Source organism: Phoca vitulina, unplaced genomic scaffold, assembly GCF_004348235.1.
Source record: "Phoca vitulina isolate PV1807 unplaced genomic scaffold, GSC_HSeal_1.0 scaffold93, whole genome shotgun sequence".
Taxonomy (NCBI): Eukaryota; Metazoa; Chordata; class Mammalia; order Carnivora; family Phocidae; genus Phoca; species Phoca vitulina.
The window spans coordinates 2,665,530-2,685,024 of NW_022589796.1; the positions used below are offsets into that span (position 1 = coordinate 2,665,530).

A 19,495-nucleotide genomic window follows, 5' to 3' on the forward strand; every position below is an offset into this window, starting at 1 on the left:
CCCTCACTCCAGGCCCATCTTCCACATCACTGCCAGGGGTTGCCTGCATCCCTCTGATCTTCTAAAATGTCTGATGCCTACAGGACAATGTCCAGATGCGAGCTTGACACCAGGCACTGGACTCTGGCTCCAGCTCATTTTCTGCCTTTTCTTTCCATGGCTCCCAGGCCTTAGCCACACAGAATTTCTAGATGTGCCACAGATGGGATCGAGTGATAGAATACACTTCTTCCAAAGAGCCTTTCTCATTCTCTGTCTTCAAACTTTTATTATGAAATTCACCATGTCATAGAGTAATCATATTTTTGTTGACATATGTCTCCTCCAGCAACATCCCCAGCTGCCACTTCCTAATTATGGTGTGAGCCTCTTATTCATCCTTATTAATGACAGGTATATTTCTTAGCACCCCGAGGTATTTGGTGAATGCACAGGTCCTTAGTACTTAGCCATTCCTTCGGCTTTGGCTTAATCTTTCTCGACACAGTTTTCTCCTTTGTAACACAGAGTTACCTCAGTTTAGAGGATCTATAAGATCCTTTTTAACAGTAATGTTCTGCAGTTGCCCTGACCCTTGTGTATTGTGCTGCATGAAAGAGCTTCTCTCTTTCAGGAACAATCCAACCAATTGCACAAGAGACTGGCCAGTGGTACTGAACCAGCAGTTTTTTTCCTTAAACCCCTTTGCAAATAATTTTTCAGTGAAAGCCTCAGGGAGGAAACCCCTTGGCAAGGTCCTAAACCATGACTGGAAAACAAGCACAGTGACTTGCTGTATGACGTCCTGGGAGCCAGGAAGGAGCCTCGTACCCACTAGATAGCTCGTCTTAGAACCATAAAATCTGAGGATTGCAAGCAACCTCCGAGGTCATCGGATGCTGACTCTCCCATGTGCATTTGTAGTATGCATGTAGTGTGAGGAAGTCAGTGAGAATGAACCAAGGTCTGTACATCTACCTCATCATCACAGGGGGGCCATCAGAACCCAAGTTCAAGAGTTCTTGCCTCTGTTTTATCCTCAAAACCCATTATGTTCAATGGAATAACCACATTTTACTCTCTTTGGATACATAACATACTTAAGACATTATTTATTGTGCTGCTTGAGTGGGTACCTCTACCCAGACAGCTGATTGGTGCACTTCGTTGCAAGCACAACGTGACGTATAGTCTGCGGTTAGGAACCTGGCTCTCGTGAAGCATGAACCAAACAACAAACGAAGAATATTTTAAGATAGCAAGCCCAAGGTAACAATGTTAACTTTAAAAATTTCTCAGGAGAAAAAAAAATAATAACTGCTTTCTAAGAAAAATTATAAGCATTAAGTTGCTGAAGAGACCCAAGTTTGCCCCTCTTACGTGACCGTCAACGAGAATGCTGTTGTAAGTCAGGGAGCTGTGTTTCAGGTACGGAAAGACAAGAACTTTGGTTTGACTTTGCGGATTCCATTGTTGGAGGGAGTGTTGCAGGCATCTGTGGAATGTTGCATTCCATCCAGGAAATAAGTCGCTTGTCATCAATATGACCTTCCAGTTAATTAATGTTACAAATCCACTTTTGCTGCTAGGCCACATTATCTGAGTTGATAGAGAGTTTCCATTTTAAAGGCCCCCACAGAGGATGATCATTGGGGTTACATTTATAATAAAGCTAAAATCTAACGTTCAGAATTAATGAGGAAGCTTTGAACCGCTGTCTAACCGGGGAGAATACACAGCAGCCATTCAGAAGTGTATGCTGCCATCTGCTGGCAAGAATGGAAAACTACAGGCAACACTGGGGAGCTCCATATTGTCACCCTCAGGAAAACCCCTAAGACCATCAAAATCCTAGAGGATAACATAGGCAATAACGTCTTTGACATCGCCCACAGCAACTTCTTTCAAGATACATCTCCAAAAACTAGTGAAACAAGCAAAAATGAACTTTTGGGACTTCATCAAGATAAAAAGCTTCTGCACAGCAAAGGAAACAGTCAACAAAACAAAGAGGCAACCCACAGAATGGGAGAAGATATTTGCAAATGACACTACAGATAAAGGGCTGGTATCCAAGATCTATAAAGAACTTCTCAAACTCAACAGCCAAAAAACAAATAATCAAGTCAAAAAATGGGCAGAAGACATGAACAGACACTTCTCTGAAGAAGACATACAAATGGCTAACAGACACATGAAAAAATGTTCATCATCATTAGCCATCAGGGAAATCCAAATCAAAACCACATTGAGATACCACCTTACACCAGTTAGAATGGCAAAAATGGACAGGGAAAGAAACAACAAATGTTGGAGAGGTTGTGGAGAAAGGGGAACCCTCTTACACTGCTGGTGGAAATGCAAGCTGGTACAGCCACTTTGGAAAACAGTGTGGAGGTTCCTCAAAAATTTAAAAATAGAGCTACCCTATGACCCAGCAATTGCACTCCTGGGTATTTACCCCAAAGACACAGATGTAGTGAAAAGAAGGGCCATATGCACCCCAATGTTCATAGCAGCAATGTCCGCAATAGCCAAACTGTGGAAAGAGCCAAGATGCCCTTCAACAGATGAATGGATAAAGAAGATGTGGTCCATCTATACAATGGAATATTACTCAGCCATCAGAAAGGATGAATACCCAACTTTTGCATCAACATGGATGGGACTGGAGGTGATTATGCTAAGTGAAATAAGTCAAGCAGAGAAAGTCAATTATCATATGGTTTCACTTATTTGTGGAACATAAGGAATAGCATGGAGGACATTAGGAGAAGGAAGGGAAAAATGGGGGGGGGAAGTGGAGGGAGAGATGAACCATGAGAGACTATGGACTCTGAGAAACAAACAGGGTTTTAGAGGGGAGGGGGGAGGGAGGATTGGTTAGCCTGGTGATGGGTATTAAGGAGGGCACGTACCGCATGGAGCACTGGGTGTTATACAAAAACAATGGATCATGGATCACCACATCAAAAACTAATGATGTATGGTGACTAATATAACATAATAAAATAAAAAAATAAAAAGACCATTCTTCCAGTGATACGGATGCAAATTCTCAGAGCCGAAGGACCTAAACAAAGAGAATGGTCCGTTCACAGAGAAAAGTATGAAGGTGGAATTTCCTCAACTGGGTCAAAAGGCTAAAAGGAAGAATTCTTTACAATTTATTAATTTTTTTCTGTGCTATCTTTAAGGTTTGGAATTTTGGCCTAATAGCTTAATATAAATACAGAAATTCTAGGTAGCAGGACAAGAGACCTCAAAGAGTCTAGTGGACCATGGTGTAAAATATATAGTAACTTCTCTGGGCCTCAGTTTTCTCATCTGTAAAACCCAAACTTACTAACCTCTCATCAAGCTCTTCAAGTCTGCACGGGTATCCTTGTTATCCTTTCTGGGCAATGACAGCAATGCCACTGAGTTGTGGGAAAGATCAGCACAGAGACTAGTCCGGATGCTGCTTCTCAGATTCAAACTGACGTTCAAAGGCACATTGCCCTTGACTTAGATCAACTTTGAAAATAGCCATTTCCTTGATGGTCAGTGCTGAAGCCAAAAGCAAAAGTGAAGGTCTGTGCGATACCCTAAGAGAGGAACTGACAGCTCCGCTCCTTTCCTGCCCCGGAACACAGCTCCCCACTCGCTTGGCGTTCCATTTCACCACCGCTCTGTTCCCATGCTAGCAGGATTAGCAAGCTCCTCTGAGAGGTGGAGGCAGAAGAGTTGGTCTTACACAAACACCCACGTGCACACACAATGGTTACGGTTATAATTATTTTTCTATATAATGAAACTTATTAAAAATGATAATGACCCGGGGCGCCTGGGTGGCACAGCAGTTAAGCTTCTGACTCTTGGTTTCGGCTCAGGTCATGATCTTGGGATCCCGGGGTGGAGCCCCACCTGGGGCTCCGTGCTCAGCGGGGAGTCTGCTTCTCTGCCTGTCTCCCCTCTGCCTCTGCCCCTCCCCCCACTTGCTCTTGGCGTGCTCTCCCTCTCTCTCTCAAATAAATAAATAAATCTTTTTTAAAAAATGACAACGACCCGTGAAAATTCACGTGGCACAAATCTTAGAATCTAGATTTGGTTGCCTGCCCCTCACCTTGTAGCCATAGGACTTCTGGCTGAACAGGAAAGCTTGCTCTTATTTATTTCCTTCAACAAGTATTTCCACCTCTGGACCAGAATATTGATCATGCACCAGGCATGTGCTAAGCACTGGGGGTCTTCAGCAGTGAATGGCAGACATGGTCCCCACCGTAATGGAGCACACAGTCTATCAGAGACAGCCACACACAACAGAAATTACAAGGGCAATGAGGATTAAAAAAGAGGGGCCCAGGGTGATCTGATGACCAGGGACCAGTGTCTCTCTCTCTCCTCTTCATTCCTGCCAGTATCACTGCTTTCTCTGACTGTGAGCTCCTGGAAGGCCCGGATCCTAGTGCAGCACCTCAAGCCATTGCCAATTGAGAATAAACAGAATATTCCTTCTCTGGGCCATCCCTCCAGAGGCCAAAATGGCCAGTTTGGGTAGGAGAAGGCAATTAAGAATGGGTGAAATCCTGAATTCCTGGTAACAGAAATACCCCGGGGTCTGACTGGGAGTCACAGAGCATTAATTCTGTGACATAAGAATTACATCAGGTGAGGTCCCTTATCTGATAAATGGAGAGACAATTCGGATTTCTTGTGGGAAAGGAGACATGGTGTATGCGAAGGCTTTCAAAAGCTAAAAAAGCAGAAGAGAAAATTATTATTGATAATATAGTAAGAAATGCTTATGATAAATCATGTCACAGGTTTCTTAAATCCTTTCAAAATTTAGTCCATTTAAAAGTACCCCTAAAAAAAAAAAAAAAAAAAAGTACCCCTGTTCCTTATGAGGTCAAGCCCCGCGTTGGGCTACGCGCTCATCGGGGAAACAGGGAGTCTGCTTGAGAGTCTCTCTCCCTCTCTCTCTGCCCCTCATCTCTCTCACTCTCTCTCAAAATAAATAAATAAAATCTTTAAAAAATAATAAAATAAAAAATAAAATAAAAATTAAAAAATAAAAGGTACCCCTAGTCCTAATCCTAAAATTGCTACCAGCAATTTTCCACCATCTCAGGAAATCACATACATTGTTAAGTTTTTTTAAAAAAATTCAAACGATGCTAATAAATAGTTTATAAATGGTCTTTGAAATTACTTTTTTCTAGCATCCCCAAATTCAAAAGGAGTCCCAGTATATCAAATATCTCTGCTGTGACGACGCGAGAACCCTAAACCAGTGGGTCATGGGAATAAGGATTGCCAAGGTGAGAGAGCATGTGGATTCACCCTGTCTTGAGTTGTATACCAGCGTCCTGACCTGGGTGCAGTCTCTGTGCTACTTGGAAATGGCTGACCCATCCTTAGTGGGTCAGCGCTACTGATGCCATCTTAACTTTCTTGCCCACGGGGTTTTTTTAATAGGTGAGAGTGATGGAAACACAGACCTCTCCAATGACCTGAGAATCAAGGGTTTACTCTCCCATGAGACTTCTCAGATCTTTATTTACTTGTGGAGAGCTTTGCATATGTAGTATGTAATTGAGAAACACAACACATAACCTGTGGTAGATTTACATGAAGACCTACGGTGATCAGAAGTGGGTGGCGAAAGCCCTCCTCTAACATCTGGGTAAAAGTATTAACTGACTGTGCTAATCTGGAAAATCACTTAACACATGAAAATAATCTATGGATTTTTTTTATTGAAATACACTAAAAAAACTCAGGAAAGAAGTAAAAAGAGTAGCTATAAAGTACTTTTTTCCTTCAATATATACGTATTGCAATTGGGTGCAGGATTTGGGATAAATGGATTTCTTTCTTACTTCTTTTGTGTTCTCTCCCCAGTATGGAAAGACTCTCTACGATAACTATCAGCGGGCTATGGCGAGGGCCGGGCTCGCCTCCCGGTGGACAAACCTGGGCACTGTGAGCGCGGGACCACCAGCTCCGCCAGCCCCACCGGCTACAGGTACCGTGCAAAGAAGAAATCCTGACACTTGCTCAAAGCTTAGAGCTCATGTTCAAACATAGCCAACACATTTTATAAATGTTGGCTCAAGATCTCTACACCCACCTGTATCTATTTCTTTGTAAGTGATTCTTAGCAAAGCTTCAACCACTTTTCTCATGATATGCTTGTGGATGAGATGGGGACCACCAGTGTAGGGTGAACTAGAAGAATACTGTGTCTCATCAGAATAGAAAGGTGATATTTGTCCAAAGCTCCGTTAGCACGCAGCAGACAGCCCACGAAAAGGACGAGATCAATCCCCAAAGTTTTGCCTCATGGTATCATGGCCAGAGCCTTGTACCCAATCCTGGACATCACATTCTATGGTAACATAACAGCTTCTTGTTTGTGTTTTGAGGAGGACAGAATCTTGAGAGATGAAGTGTGTGCAAGGCATCATTTTACATAGACTATTTCTGGTTCTTACACCAACCCTGCAAAGTATAGATCATTACCCGCACTCCACAGTTGAAGATATTCTGAAGCTGGTATAAGTGTCTAGTGTCTTCTCCGTGGCTGAGCTGTAATTCAAACACCTTGTCTTTATGATAAATAATGGTTGAAAGAACTGGAACCATTTACAGCAGGAAAGTTCTGGTCATTGTCCTTCAGTGCTAGAGAATGGTCATATCAAAGCCAGTGTATGTATTCTTTGCTGCTCAAAGGGTAAAAGCAGCTTGAAAGTGTAGAAGGTGCAATACGGCAGATTTGACCCAACACCTAAAGATATTTTCACTGGATGTGTCCAGATTGGCTGCTCTGTGTAGAGTGAGTTTCTGGAAGTGTTTATGCTGAATAAAACTGTTTTCTGCAGAGCACTTACCATGATTTGTAATTATTTTATGTATCCATGAACGTGTCTGGTGCCTGTTTTCTCCACTGGACTCTAAGTCTCCAAAGGACAAAAGACCATTTCACCAGGTTGCACATTATGTTCCCAGAGTTTACAAGCCTGGCATATAGTAAATATTTATTGAGTTACTAAATAAAGGGTTGCTGGGGTTGGTTGGGAGTTGGGTTTCCTAATTCTATCAGTCTTCATCTTGGGAGTGAAACACCACTTGTAGTTCTTGGCTGTCAAGTTTCCCCTTCCCAAGATGGGGTCACTCTTTGGGATGAGGCACCCTGAGCCCATCTGGAGCATCTCTCCCAGGAGCACCAGCCTCTATTCCAATAAAGGCTCCTGGGCTATTTCTGAGGCAGATCCTGTGGCCTTAGGTCTTACTCACTGAGGGTGAGCCCATAAGGCTGTAAGTCCTTTGATTCGAGGGAACGCTAAGATGCCTTTGCTTTCCAGACAGCCAAAGAATTTTTTCTTCCGAACATTTTTCTCTGAAATTGGGATCACTGACTTTAGCAAATAGCTCTGTCTCTTACCAACTAATTGTTCTAGTTAATTTTCACAAGCATTGGCATGTCAGCCATTTCCCAGAATGAAGCAGCTAGTGTATTGTATATCATCCTGTCACCCAGACAGGTTTCTTAGCCTGGTTCTGGCTGAGTGAGGTATCCGTCAGCAAGTTGGGTTTTGTGGTCAGCAGCCAGGAAGAGCCATATCCAATCAGGTGCTCAGGGGATCATCTTGGGCATCAGCTGTATTTATTCAGATCATTCAGATCACAGACTATCTCTGTGGTTCAGTAAGAAACTGAAACACTACATCAAAAACTAATGATGTAATGTATGGTGATTAACATAACATAATAAAATTAAATTTAAAAAATTTTTTAAAAAAGAAATATATCTGGTCTTTGGCCTCAATTCCTGACAAAGCTTCAAGAGCCCAAGGAATTTCCTGAGCCATCATGTCTTTCTTAGGCTAATGAGATGACTCATGGTGGACCCCCTGGTAGCTTTAGGATGGGGGCTGCTCACCAAAAAGACCAAGCAAGTGATTCCACCACAGAGCTCTGGACATCACCCACAACTGGGCCCTTAATACTGCCTGTTGATCTTACTACAGTTCTCTAGACTAGCGGTTCTCAGCTGAGGGTGACCTTGCCACCTAGGGAAGATTTGGCAATGTTTAGAAACAATTTTGGTTATCACACCTTGGGGGAAATGCTTATGATATCTAATGGGTAGAGGCTAAAGATGCTGCCTGTCCTAAAATGCATAGGACAGCCCCCCACACAACAAAAAATTTTCTAGTCCCAGATGCCAATAATGTTGAGAAAACCTGTTCCTGTCAATGTAATTCCTAGTTTCTCTCATTGTCTCACATGTTCTTCACTCTCCTCAGACTTCCAACCCCCAAATCCTTCACTCTCAGCAGAGAAAATGGAACCATCAAATGGGAACTCCTTTGACTTCCCACCACAAAACCCAACAACTTCCCTGCATCTGTACCCGTCCTAGCCTGCGTCCATTATGTTACTTCCTAACAAGAGCCAGTCCTTCCATGCGTGCTCTGGTCCCCTATTCCAACACGGGCTGATCCTCTGCAGTATCACTCTGATGCCCACCACTGGAATTCGCTCAGACCCCACAGGCCAAGGGCAACATCCTCAACAAGGCTGCCTTTCTTCCAATGCCAGCCACACTTCTGACCTACTGGTTACAATTTTAGGGGTTCCCACTACCCCTTCAGCTTCAACAGTTCACTAGAATGACTCACAGAACTCAGGAAAGTGCTATCCTTATTATTATAATGTTATTATAAAGGATACATATCAGGACCAGCCAAATAAAGAGACACACACGGGGCAAGGTCTCGGAGGGTCCTGGCTGCAGAGCTTCTTTGTCCTCTCATCGACCACATGATTGATTTCAGTGCCCTCCCCAGATGTTGGGTTAGCTCAAAGCCCCCAACCCTCTAATCACCTGTTAGTGTTTCTGATAGCCAACCCGCATCCCAAGCCATCTTGTTAGCATAAACTCAGATGTGATCCTAGGGGTTCATTGAATAGCAGAGACATTCCAATCACTTTGGAAATACCAAGGGTTTTAGAAGTTCTGTGCCAGGAACTCAGGACAAAGATTAGACAGATGCTTTATTATACCATCCTCTTCTACTTTCTCTTCTGCTCTACTGGGTCCTTCTCATCAACACTGCTCCCTTCTTCAAGCAAGTAAGTTTTAAAACCCTCCTATGACTCCACATCTCCCTCCAGCTACTGCCCCCCACCCCCGCCACCACCAAACTATTCTAAAGGGTGGACCACATATGCTGCCTCCACTTTTCTACCCTCACTCACTCTTCGACCCATTTCAGGCAAGCTTCTGCTTCTAATACCCCATGGAGAAGGCTCTTGCTAATCCCACCAGTGGCCTCTATGCTGCTAAATGCAAGTATTATAAACTTATCTGACCTTTCAGCAGCATCAACAAGATTGACCTCTCCTCCCTGAAACAGTCTCCTCTATTGGCTTTCCAGATAGCACACACTCCAAATCTTCCACCTCACCCCCAACTTCCCCCACCACTCTTTTCTAACCTCCTCTACTAACTCTTCTTCTACCTTAAATTATCCACAACTCAGTCCATCCTAACCCTGTTCTCTTGTTACATTGTCTCTCTAGTGGTCTAAATCCACTCCTGGCACCATCTTTGTGCTGACCACCCACAAATATATAAATCCAACCCAGACTTCTCTGTTGACCTCCAAAACCATGTATCCAACTGTCTGCTCAGTGGCTCCACTTGGATACATCAGACTCAACATCTGTAAAACTGACTCATCATATTACCCTCCAGACCTGCTCTTCCATTGTTGTTCTCGAGTTTCTGTAAATAATAATCATCTGCCCAGTTGCTTATGCAGGACACATGCAAGAAAAGCTCACTCATGCCCAAATCCAGTCACCCCCAAATCCTGTTGATTCTACCTTCTAAATATCGGTCAAATCTGTCCAGGTCTGTTCATCTCCATTCCCATCAAACCTAAGCTGCCATGATCTTTCACTTGGCCTCCAGTGGTAGTGGTGTACCAGCTCAACTCCCTACATTTGCAGACTTCTCTCCCTCCCTGAGTCACCTTTCTAAATGTAAATGTGATTTCTCCCCTGCCGGTAGCATTTCAGAAGCTTCCCACTGCCCTTTATCTAGATAAAGTCCCAAATCCTTAGCAAGGCCAACCAAGCCTGCATATTAAGAGCCTCGCCCAGCTGTGCTGCTTCTTTCCCCACCTGTGTTTTCCTGTTCCTGGCTCATGGGCCACTTGTTTTTCCTAGTTCTTCAAAGCCCCAAACACCATCGTTTCTTAGGGACTTCGGATGCTGTTCCCTCTGTGATATTTTTTCTTTCATGTGGCTAATTCCTTCCTATCCTCAGGTCTACAGTGAATTATCCTTTATTAGCCAGGCATAATTAATAATCTGTTTGATTAGTTTAGAACTGTTTTCTCCTCTAGACACTGAAGGAAATCATGAGGTGTTTCTGCTATGATTTCCCAACTGAAAAAAAACATGGAGAGCCATTGTTCTGTATCCAAAGTGCTTAACAAGTGATTTATTCTTGATAAATGACAGCTTTTTTCTTTTTCATATTAGAGAACAGCCATAGAGGGGTTTGTTTTTTTTTTTTTTTTTTTTGGCACTTATTAAATCACTTTGACTTTAGCAACTGTTTTTAGTCAGGACTCTTCACATGGTAATTGACAAATCCAACTCAGTCTGGTTTAAGCAACAAAGAATGAGGGGGAGAGATTTATTAATGCACCAAAATAGGAGGTCCAGGGGTATGCTGCTTTCAGGCACAGCAGGATCCAGGAGTGTAAGTGATGTCATCAAGATACGGTTTCTTTCTTAGGCACTGTCTCCATAAGGTGGCAAGGACTGCCAGTGATTCTCTGGGCTTACATTTTTCACACAGCTGTAAATATTAGTATAAATAGAATGCCCCATCTCTGAAAAACAGAGCCCCATCTCTGGGAGGGCTGTTTCGTGCCCATTCCTATCGATCTCACTGTGCCCATGAGGTTGCTGCCCTCTGACGTGCCAGGTCAAGTGGGAGGATTGGCCTTTCACAAACCACGTGAGTTAAGAATGAGGGACATGGCGTTTGGTCCGATTTTCAGAATGCACTTGAGTCCTGTAAAGCATTTGGGGCTCGTATTTGTTTAATCAACTTCCAACCCTTAATTCCTCTAAGAACTCCTAAAGAAACAGTGGGAAAGACTATATTGCTACTTGACGGCAAGGACTGTTAATACAGTGAACCCAGACAACCTAGATCCCAAGTCAGTGACACCTACAGAATATATGGGTTATGTGGGTACCCATGGGTTGTCCCAGGATGGAACAGAGAGCCCATAGAAAAGATTGGATTTCCTGGTACATGGGAAGACAGCAGCTTAGAGCATTTGGGATATTATTATTATTCGTTTGTTCTCACAGACAGATTAAAGACCAGGACATCCTAGTTAACATAAAAACACACAATGTGTTGGTGAGAAATCAGCCCGTGTATGTGTTTGGGCAAAAGAAGCAAAAAGAAAATACATTAGTGCCCTTTAAAGGAATTTCCCCCAATGCTCTTCAGGATTCAGCTTCAGTTTCTGTTCACTTTGTACAAAGGTGTTTATATATAAAGAAAGGATTTGAATATGTATAAGAAAGTCTTAAGTATAAACATCCTAAGGCTTTAAGATGTTTAGACATATTGCTTCCTGACCTCCAGAACAAAGCTTTGGCTAATTAGAGACATTTAATGAGCCTAGAGCTAGAGAAATGCACATTTACGGGGCATGTCATGTGCGTGCGGACAACACTGCTTGGGCGTGCTGAGGAGGGCAAGCGAAGGTCTGCTCAGAACAACGAGGTGGCTGTCCTTGCTGAATAGGAACATGGATTTTATAACGAAAAACTGGTAGTAGAGAACGTGGTTCTAGCCTGTTCTAATATTTCAACTGCATAAATGGACACAAATATCTTTTTTTATTCTGAAGTCCTTTCAAACACGCAGAAAAGTTGCAGGAATAGTACAAAGAACCCGTTCCCCAGATCACCAATATTGAGTATTTGTCTTATTTTGAGATATTTGAAAATTTGAGATATTTGCCTTATCATTTCTATCTCCCGACTCCCGCTTCTCCATATGTTATCCACAGACATGTTTTTTCCAAACCACTTGAGAGTAGACAGACTACCTCATACCCCTTTCCCCTCCAGTCTTCCCTTTGTGGTTCCTAAAATCAAGGCTATTCTCTTACTAACTGTAGTACAATTATCAGATCTAGGGAATTTCATATTAATATTATCTAAGCCACAGCCTGTGTTCAGGTATTGCCAGCCGTCTCAGCAGTGCCCTCGATAGCAGCGTGTTTTCCTGGCTCAGACTCCACCCAGGCTCGTGTATGGCATTTACTTACCATGTCTCCTTAGTTCCCCTTCATCTGGAACATTCCCCCAGCCTTTCTCTGTCAGGACATTAACAGCTTTTTAAGAATAAGGGCCATTTATTTTATAGAACACCCCTCAATTTGGATGTGTCTGATGTTTCCTTATGGTTCATTTCAGATAGTGCATTTCAGGCGGGAATCCTGCGTGAGGGCTACATGTCCTTCTCAGGGTATCACGATCGGAGGCATACGACGTCTGTTTGCCCCTCATCAGAAACGTTCCTTTTGATCACTTGGCTAATGTGTTGTCCGATTTCTCTCCTGTACAGATTTTTCATCTGGTATTTCATAATTTGTAGAGAGATACTTTGAGGCCCTGTTAACATCCCATTCCATCAAACACTCGCTTCTTCCCAATCTGAAGTTCTTAACAGCCTTCTTTGAGTTGTTATGTAGATGAATGGGTTTCTCAAACTATTGGAAAAATATTTGAAGAAGCAAGCAAACGGTAATTTCACAAGCATTTGACAGAATAGCTGGCACTGAGCGTAGCTAAAGCAATCTCTGAGTTCACTCAGTGAGAAGACCTCTTGTCATCATTGGCTGGGGGCATTGGAGAAATGGCTTTCATGTGTGGAGAAATGGCCAGCCTTTCCAGGCTGTTCTCTAAGGAACTGGAGAGATCCACAGACATCTGAAGAAATCTGTCAGATTCCCTCAAAACTGTGAAACCTCAGTTAGTCTCACTTTCGTGACAAAGGGTAAATTAAAAGGCAGGAAAATAAAATAAGGGCTTATCAGAACTTTCTGGAAGCAAATCCATTCCAGGTTATCTCAGGAGTCTGCACATTTTGCTCAGTCCCCTCTGTCTACTATTTTTGTGCCCATAGTACATTTTGTTGAGAATAATGCTCAAAAGTTGTTCCTGTACACGGCATAGTATGAAACTAGAAACATACATTTCAGAAAAATCTTCAACAACAGGAATTTTTTAAACAGTTTGTCAAAGTTTATTCTCCAGTTATCAAAAGGCTTTTGAGGGGCACCTGGCTGGCTCAGTCAGTTAAGTGTCAGACTTTTGATTTTGGCTCAGGTCATGATCTCAGGGTTGTTGAGATCCAGCCCCGTGTAGGGCTCCATGCTGGGTGTGGAGCCTGCTTAAGATTCTCTCTCGGCCCCCACTCTCCCTCTCTAAAAATAAATGAATAAATAATTTTTTTTCTTTAAAGGCTTTTGAAAACAGAACATGCTATTCTCTAGGCCCCTAGTTAATTCAGATGTTGTAGCCTATATAAAGCATTCACTTTCCTGAACCTTTGCTGAATCTCATGAAATATTGCCATAGAACCTTAGATTTTCTGTTAAGGCCTGTGTACCTATGACTCCTTGTCTTTTGCTTTGGAAATATATAAACTGCTTTATGTTTTTAGATGAACTTGCAAGAATGTTGAATATGCCTTACCCACTCTTCTTGTCTTTCTTCCCCGTTCTCAGGACTTAAAATAGGAAGCACCCAGGCCAATGGTCAGATTCCCCAGGCTGCACATTCTGTTAGCGCTGTTCTCGAAGAAGCCCAGAGGCATGCAGAAACAACTAAGGTAAGGCCAGAGAGTAAGTAACTGACATTCTCAGCCTGTCTCCAGTAAGCCCATATTCTAAACCATTAGCAGTGTCCAATAACTGCTCTCCTAAAAAGAGAAGATCTAGTTCCAACAACTAAGAAGTCACTATAATTTCATTTAGATAGTTGCCTTTTTGTTAATCTTAAAGTTATACAGGCTAGAATGGAAAGTTAAAGCCAACTGTTATCACATTGCTCCAGGAAAATGGAAGAATTTTTTTTTTAATGCTGATGCTTGGTAAATATTTTTAATTTAGCTACATTGATTTTGGCTGAAGGGATTTTCTTGCTGAAGGGCAAGTGGTTTTAGCACTCTGAAAGTGGACCCTGAGTTTTAAGCCCTTGGGATTTTTACTTATCTTTTTCTGAATAAATTAGAACAGTTAGTCAGAAGCCCTATATTAAATGCTAACTAAGCCCCAAAACTAGATTAGAAGACTACTAAAAGGGTTCTATTAGGAAATGTGCATTTTATATTTTTCTGTTAATGTTCAACATACATCCTCAGGGTGATGGAAAAGAAAACACATTTTAAAATAATAGCCAAATTGATATAACATTCTCTATAACTTTTTTTTCAGTAGAGATTAGTGAAGATTTATTTAATCTGAAAATTGTAGCTGAAAGTTATAATCTAGTTACTAGTCTAACTGGTAACATTTCAACTGACGATTCTGTTGAATATTTTCCACGTGTGATTCAAACAGCCTTGAATAATTGTACCTTCCATTATTTTTCACTTCATTCTCCCCCTCTCATTTTGTCCATCAGCCAGTGGTGGGAGCAATTAAATCTTGTATTTATTGAAATTGTTATAATTTCTGAAAACCATTGTAGACCATTAAAAGTTGTGTTTCTCTAATATTCTTATGAGCTTCTCAAGTCCGACATCAGGCACCTCACCTTCAGCTCTTATTATTTCTATGGTTCCTGTAAAGCCAACTGAAGAGAAACACTTGAAAATGCTGAAAGCAACAAAAGGATCCCAGAATAGAAACCACTTTGCTTTGTGTGAACATCAGTTCCCAAACTGCCTGTTCAGAATTGTTTTTAAGTGTACATCACTAGTCAACTAGCTTATCATGCCAAGCAAATAAACCAAATAAAATAGAAACTCAATCATAAGGCACTTTGTAGAAAAAAAAAAAAAAACCACATAACTTCTAAATTTAATCGTCAGTGGTAAGAGGTAGTTAAGCCAAAGAAAAAAAATGAAAGCCTGATAATTATCACGAAAACAGAGGGATTCAGCTAAGCTGCCTGAAATTCCTGGGGAAGTTGCATTATATAAATGTTAAGTTACTATTATCATCTATTCCACTGTTGACAGAAGGGGGACTGTGCCTCTTTAGCCTTTGGCCAAGTCTGATGTTCTGGTTTCCTCCAGGAGTAGCATGGGCAGCATGATTTTACTCCACAGAACCGAGCCACACATTTAGCTCACTTGGTATCATCATAACCTTGAGGCCTAGATAATAACAAAGCCTATGATGCTCATTTTATCCCTGATTGGCCAGCCGACTTTCACACAGTTAAGAAAAGGTAAATCTAAGACTGTGGACCAGGTGTGTGGATTCTCGGTCCACCCACCGCCTCCCTTGAAGTTGTCATGCCAGACGGAGAAAAGCCTGTAATTGGCTTCTCCCTGGTAGCCCACAGTCCTGGGGAAAGGCATCTTTGTTCTTGGCATGCCAGCAATCACTGATGCAAGAGAAGGCAGAACAGTTCTTTGCTAGGAGAGTTATTCTTTGTGCCCAGATTTGTACAAAGCTTACCGGTAGCCTAGAGAGAACTCTCTCTGTTTTATTTTTCCCTTCCATCTTCCTTGTACTAATCAAAGGAGGACGTCTAAGCCAGGAGTTTTGGGGAAGGTTTGGGGAAGCTTCTTAATCACCTCTCGGCCACTGGAGGTATGATACAGAAGCAAAATAATTTTACAGACACCTGCTCCTGATAACTGAGCTTCACAACCAGCTCAACTCAGACCAAGAAAAATGTTATGGCTGCATATGCTGAGGACCCCCGGGCGGGGACGGGGGCGGGGGGAGAGGGGCTTGTCTTGGGAACCAAGGCTTGAGTGGGAATTCCAGGAGAGCCATTTTGCTTCCATTTTGAGTTTCCTTAGGCTGAGCTTAGGGTAGGTAAAGACAGAAGTAACCCCATAACTAGCTCAGCTCTGTATCACTAAAGCTCCTTCGATGATGTGGTGGTTGGGAAGAGATAAATCTATAATCTAAACATAATAAACACTTCGTGTTCCACTTACTGAAGAAGACATGGTAGATTAGCGTTAAATAATGTTATCATCGGTAAGACTGTTAAGGGCTATTTGGAGTCATTCTCCTAACGCAAAGAGGAACTAGCTCGTGAACCACCTGTAGTCTCAGGGCCTGAGGAATGGAGGCTCCCCCGCCCCTCGGGAGGCAGACCTCACCGTCCAATGGAAATGTCACGCTGTGCTTGCTCTGTTGAAGGACAAGAAGCCAGCCCTTCGTAACCACGAGCCAGGAGCGCCGAAGGCGCACCAGCTTCCCAAGTCCAGCCTGCCACCGCCCCCTCCCTTGCGGCGGTCTTCAGACGTCTGCAGCAGCCCGAAGACAGCCCCCAGGGCCAAGGGCCCGGGCGGCGGCTTCCCGGCCCCGCCCGACGACTCTCTGCCGCCCCCGCCGCCCCCGCCGCCCCTGGAGGACGACCAGCTTCCTCCGCCGCCCCCCGATTTCAACGACGCGCCCCCGGACTTCGTGCCTCCCCCACCGCCGTCGTTCGCAGGGGATGCGGGCTCTCAGTTGCCGCCCCCTCCCCCGCCCCCACCTGCACCTGCCCCCGAAGCCGCGAAGCCGCCCGCCGTTGGCGTCAAAAGACCTCCAGTCCCCCCAAAGAGGAAAGAGAACCCAGCACCGCCCGGCGGGGGAGGCAGCGGAGAGCAAGATTTCATGTCCGATCTAATGAAAGCTTTGCAAAAGAAAAGAGGCAACATATCCTAAGGGAAACGGATCAGTATCTTCTTGTGATGGGCATAATCACTTCTCACCTCAAGTGCATTTTTACTACTTTATTTCCGTGACATCTTGTTCATTTTCGATAAAATATTGACCCATTCAGACGAGAAATGATGTAAAATGTCTCACTGTAGCTCAAATACATTCATAACCATTAACCTAACACAGAAGTTAGAGTCTCTACTAAATGTACATATCTTAACTGTTTCCACTTCCGTGAATGCATCTTCCCTTCCAAGTTAACTAAAATGTTTTTTATGTTCCTGTATTTTATTATGTTCAGAAGCATCAAATTAATAAAAGTTACATTTTTTTTTCTTGGAGATGATACTTCTAAAAATAATCAGTGTATATAAATCTATTGTGATATCGACGCCATGTTATAATATACTTGACCTTTTAAAATAGCTTTCAAAAGTCGTGGGCCTTCTAAAGTATTGTTGATCTTGGAGATATTTTCCATCTCCACCCCCATGACCTTCAGAATTTTCTGAGAAATCGAAAGAGAAAAAAGGAAAAAACAGGAGAGGCAAAGTGAATTCAGTTTCTTTGAGACTCATGGCTTGATTGATGGGGGTCCTGGACATACACTGTTTTGGTTTTGGTTTTCCAAAGGTCAAATAACATAGTAATGAAGAAAAGAGATATGTAGAGTTTGGGGATTCTCTGTTATTACACTGCTACAAGTACACTATAAATTAAAATTTAGAGACAGGAAAAGGCAGTCATTTATCTCTCAGATAAATTTGATGCTCAATTTTAATAGCCAATTTGAGTTTCTGTTATCCTATCTCACTTCTCTTTCAAACTAACTTCTGGGAATCCTTTTAGATTTTCTGAGCTTTATTTCCATGGTTCTGTTTTTTCTTTTTAATTGTGAAACACCTCAAAATCTTTTTTTTTTTTTTGAAGTATAATTAACACACAATGTTACATTAGTTTCAGGGGTACAACATTGTGATTCGAGAACTCTGTATGTAACGGCTATGCTTACCACAAGGTATTACAATATCATTGACTATATTCCTTATGTTGCGCCTTTTATTCCTGTGACTTATTCATTCCATAGCCGGAAGCCTGTGTCTCCCCCTCCCCTTCACCCACTGTGCCCATTCCCCCACCCCACCCCCTCTCCTCTGGCAACCATCAGTTTGTTCTCTGTATTTAAGGGTCTGTCTCTGCTTTTTTTTGCTTATTGATTTTTTTTTTAGATTTCACGTATGAGTGAAATCTTACGGGATTTATCTTTCTCTGACTTATTTCACTTGGCATAATATCCTCTAGGTCTATTCATGTTGCTGCAAATGGCAAGATTTTATTCTTTTTTATGGCTAATATTACTTTGTGTATATATAGCACCTCTTCTTTATCCATTCATCTGTCTGTGGCCACTTAGTTTGCTTCCATATCTTGGCTATTGTAAATAATGCTGCAATAAACGTAGGGGTGTACCTATCTTTTAGAATTAGTGTCTTCGTTTTCTTTGGATAAATAGTAGAGGTATCACTGCATCATACGGTGTTTCTGTTTTTGTTTGAGGAACCTCCATACTGTCTTCCACAGCAGCTGTACCAGTTTACCTTCCTACCAGCAGTGCACAAGGGTTACTTTTTCTCCACATCTCAAAAACTTCTTAAAGCAGATAGAAAATAAATAATAACTCATATGTTACTTTCTACTTAAGGAAGATGATTAATCTTTTTTTCAAATTAAACAGGTTTATTGGAAATATGCATTATAATCTTCAGAGAAAATTACATGCAGCATTTTACAAATGTATTTGACAGCGAAGCTTTCTGCAAATAAACACATTACACCATCTAAGTGAAGATGATTAATCTTATGTTTTAATATTTGGGGGGAAGTAAGCTCTAAATTGACATTACAAAAAAGCAAATTCAGATCTTAAAGCCAAAATATTTAGTAATTAAAACTAATGAAGTGCTCTACACTTTTCCTAAGCATGTTCCTAAAATAGGATAGAAGATGAATGCTTTACATTAAATGTCTCCTCATGCACAGTAACCCTTTCCTGTTTGTTTTTGTTTTATGATGATCTTTGATGCCAGATGCATTAAAAACACAACTTTTCTGAGACCTGGGGAAAGCCTGATTATTATGCAGATCTCTGGGAAAATACAAGAAAGGTGTTAATGGCAGAATTTTCTTAGGAACTGATTTGGAGATGGAGAGCTCACAGAGGAAATGTAGAACAGAATGTCTGTGGCCACACAGAATTGTCCAGGTTGCTTCAACCTGACATAGGTTAATGAACCAAGCCTGTGAGGTTCAGGACAAAAAGTTGTTCGTTAGAATTACCTGGATCTTACTTGCTTTGTTCAAAATGACCACCTAGTTTGCAGATGAGGAGATGCATTAGTACTTGAGAAGAGTAATTTAGAATTCAGTGCCTCTGCCATCAAAAAAATAATAACCCTTTGCCGCCTGGATTTCAGAGTATAAAAACCTTGACGGCACTTCCCAGCCATGTCTAGAGCAGGAAGCAAACACATTCTCCATCCCACAGCCACAGAATCGCCAAGATGAAGGGACCCTGGAAACGA

General features: G+C 42.2%; 1 protein-coding gene across 1 annotated transcript in view; it reads left to right on the forward strand.

Moving 5' to 3' along the window:
* The window catches only part of APBB1IP (amyloid beta precursor protein binding family B member 1 interacting protein), a 110,592-nt gene extending 92,617 nt beyond the window's left edge, over positions 1 to 17,975 (forward strand). The window contains exons 11-14 of the mRNA XM_032396685.1: positions 5,184 to 5,282; positions 5,866 to 5,989; positions 13,806 to 13,909; positions 16,407 to 17,975. Coding sequence (XP_032252576.1) covers positions 5,184 to 5,282; positions 5,866 to 5,989; positions 13,806 to 13,909; positions 16,407 to 16,916 — 837 coding nt within the window. The 3' untranslated portion in view covers positions 16,917 to 17,975. The remainder of the gene's footprint in view (positions 1 to 5,183; positions 5,283 to 5,865; positions 5,990 to 13,805; positions 13,910 to 16,406) is intronic.
* The last annotated feature ends 1,520 nt before the right edge of the window (positions 17,976 to 19,495 follow it).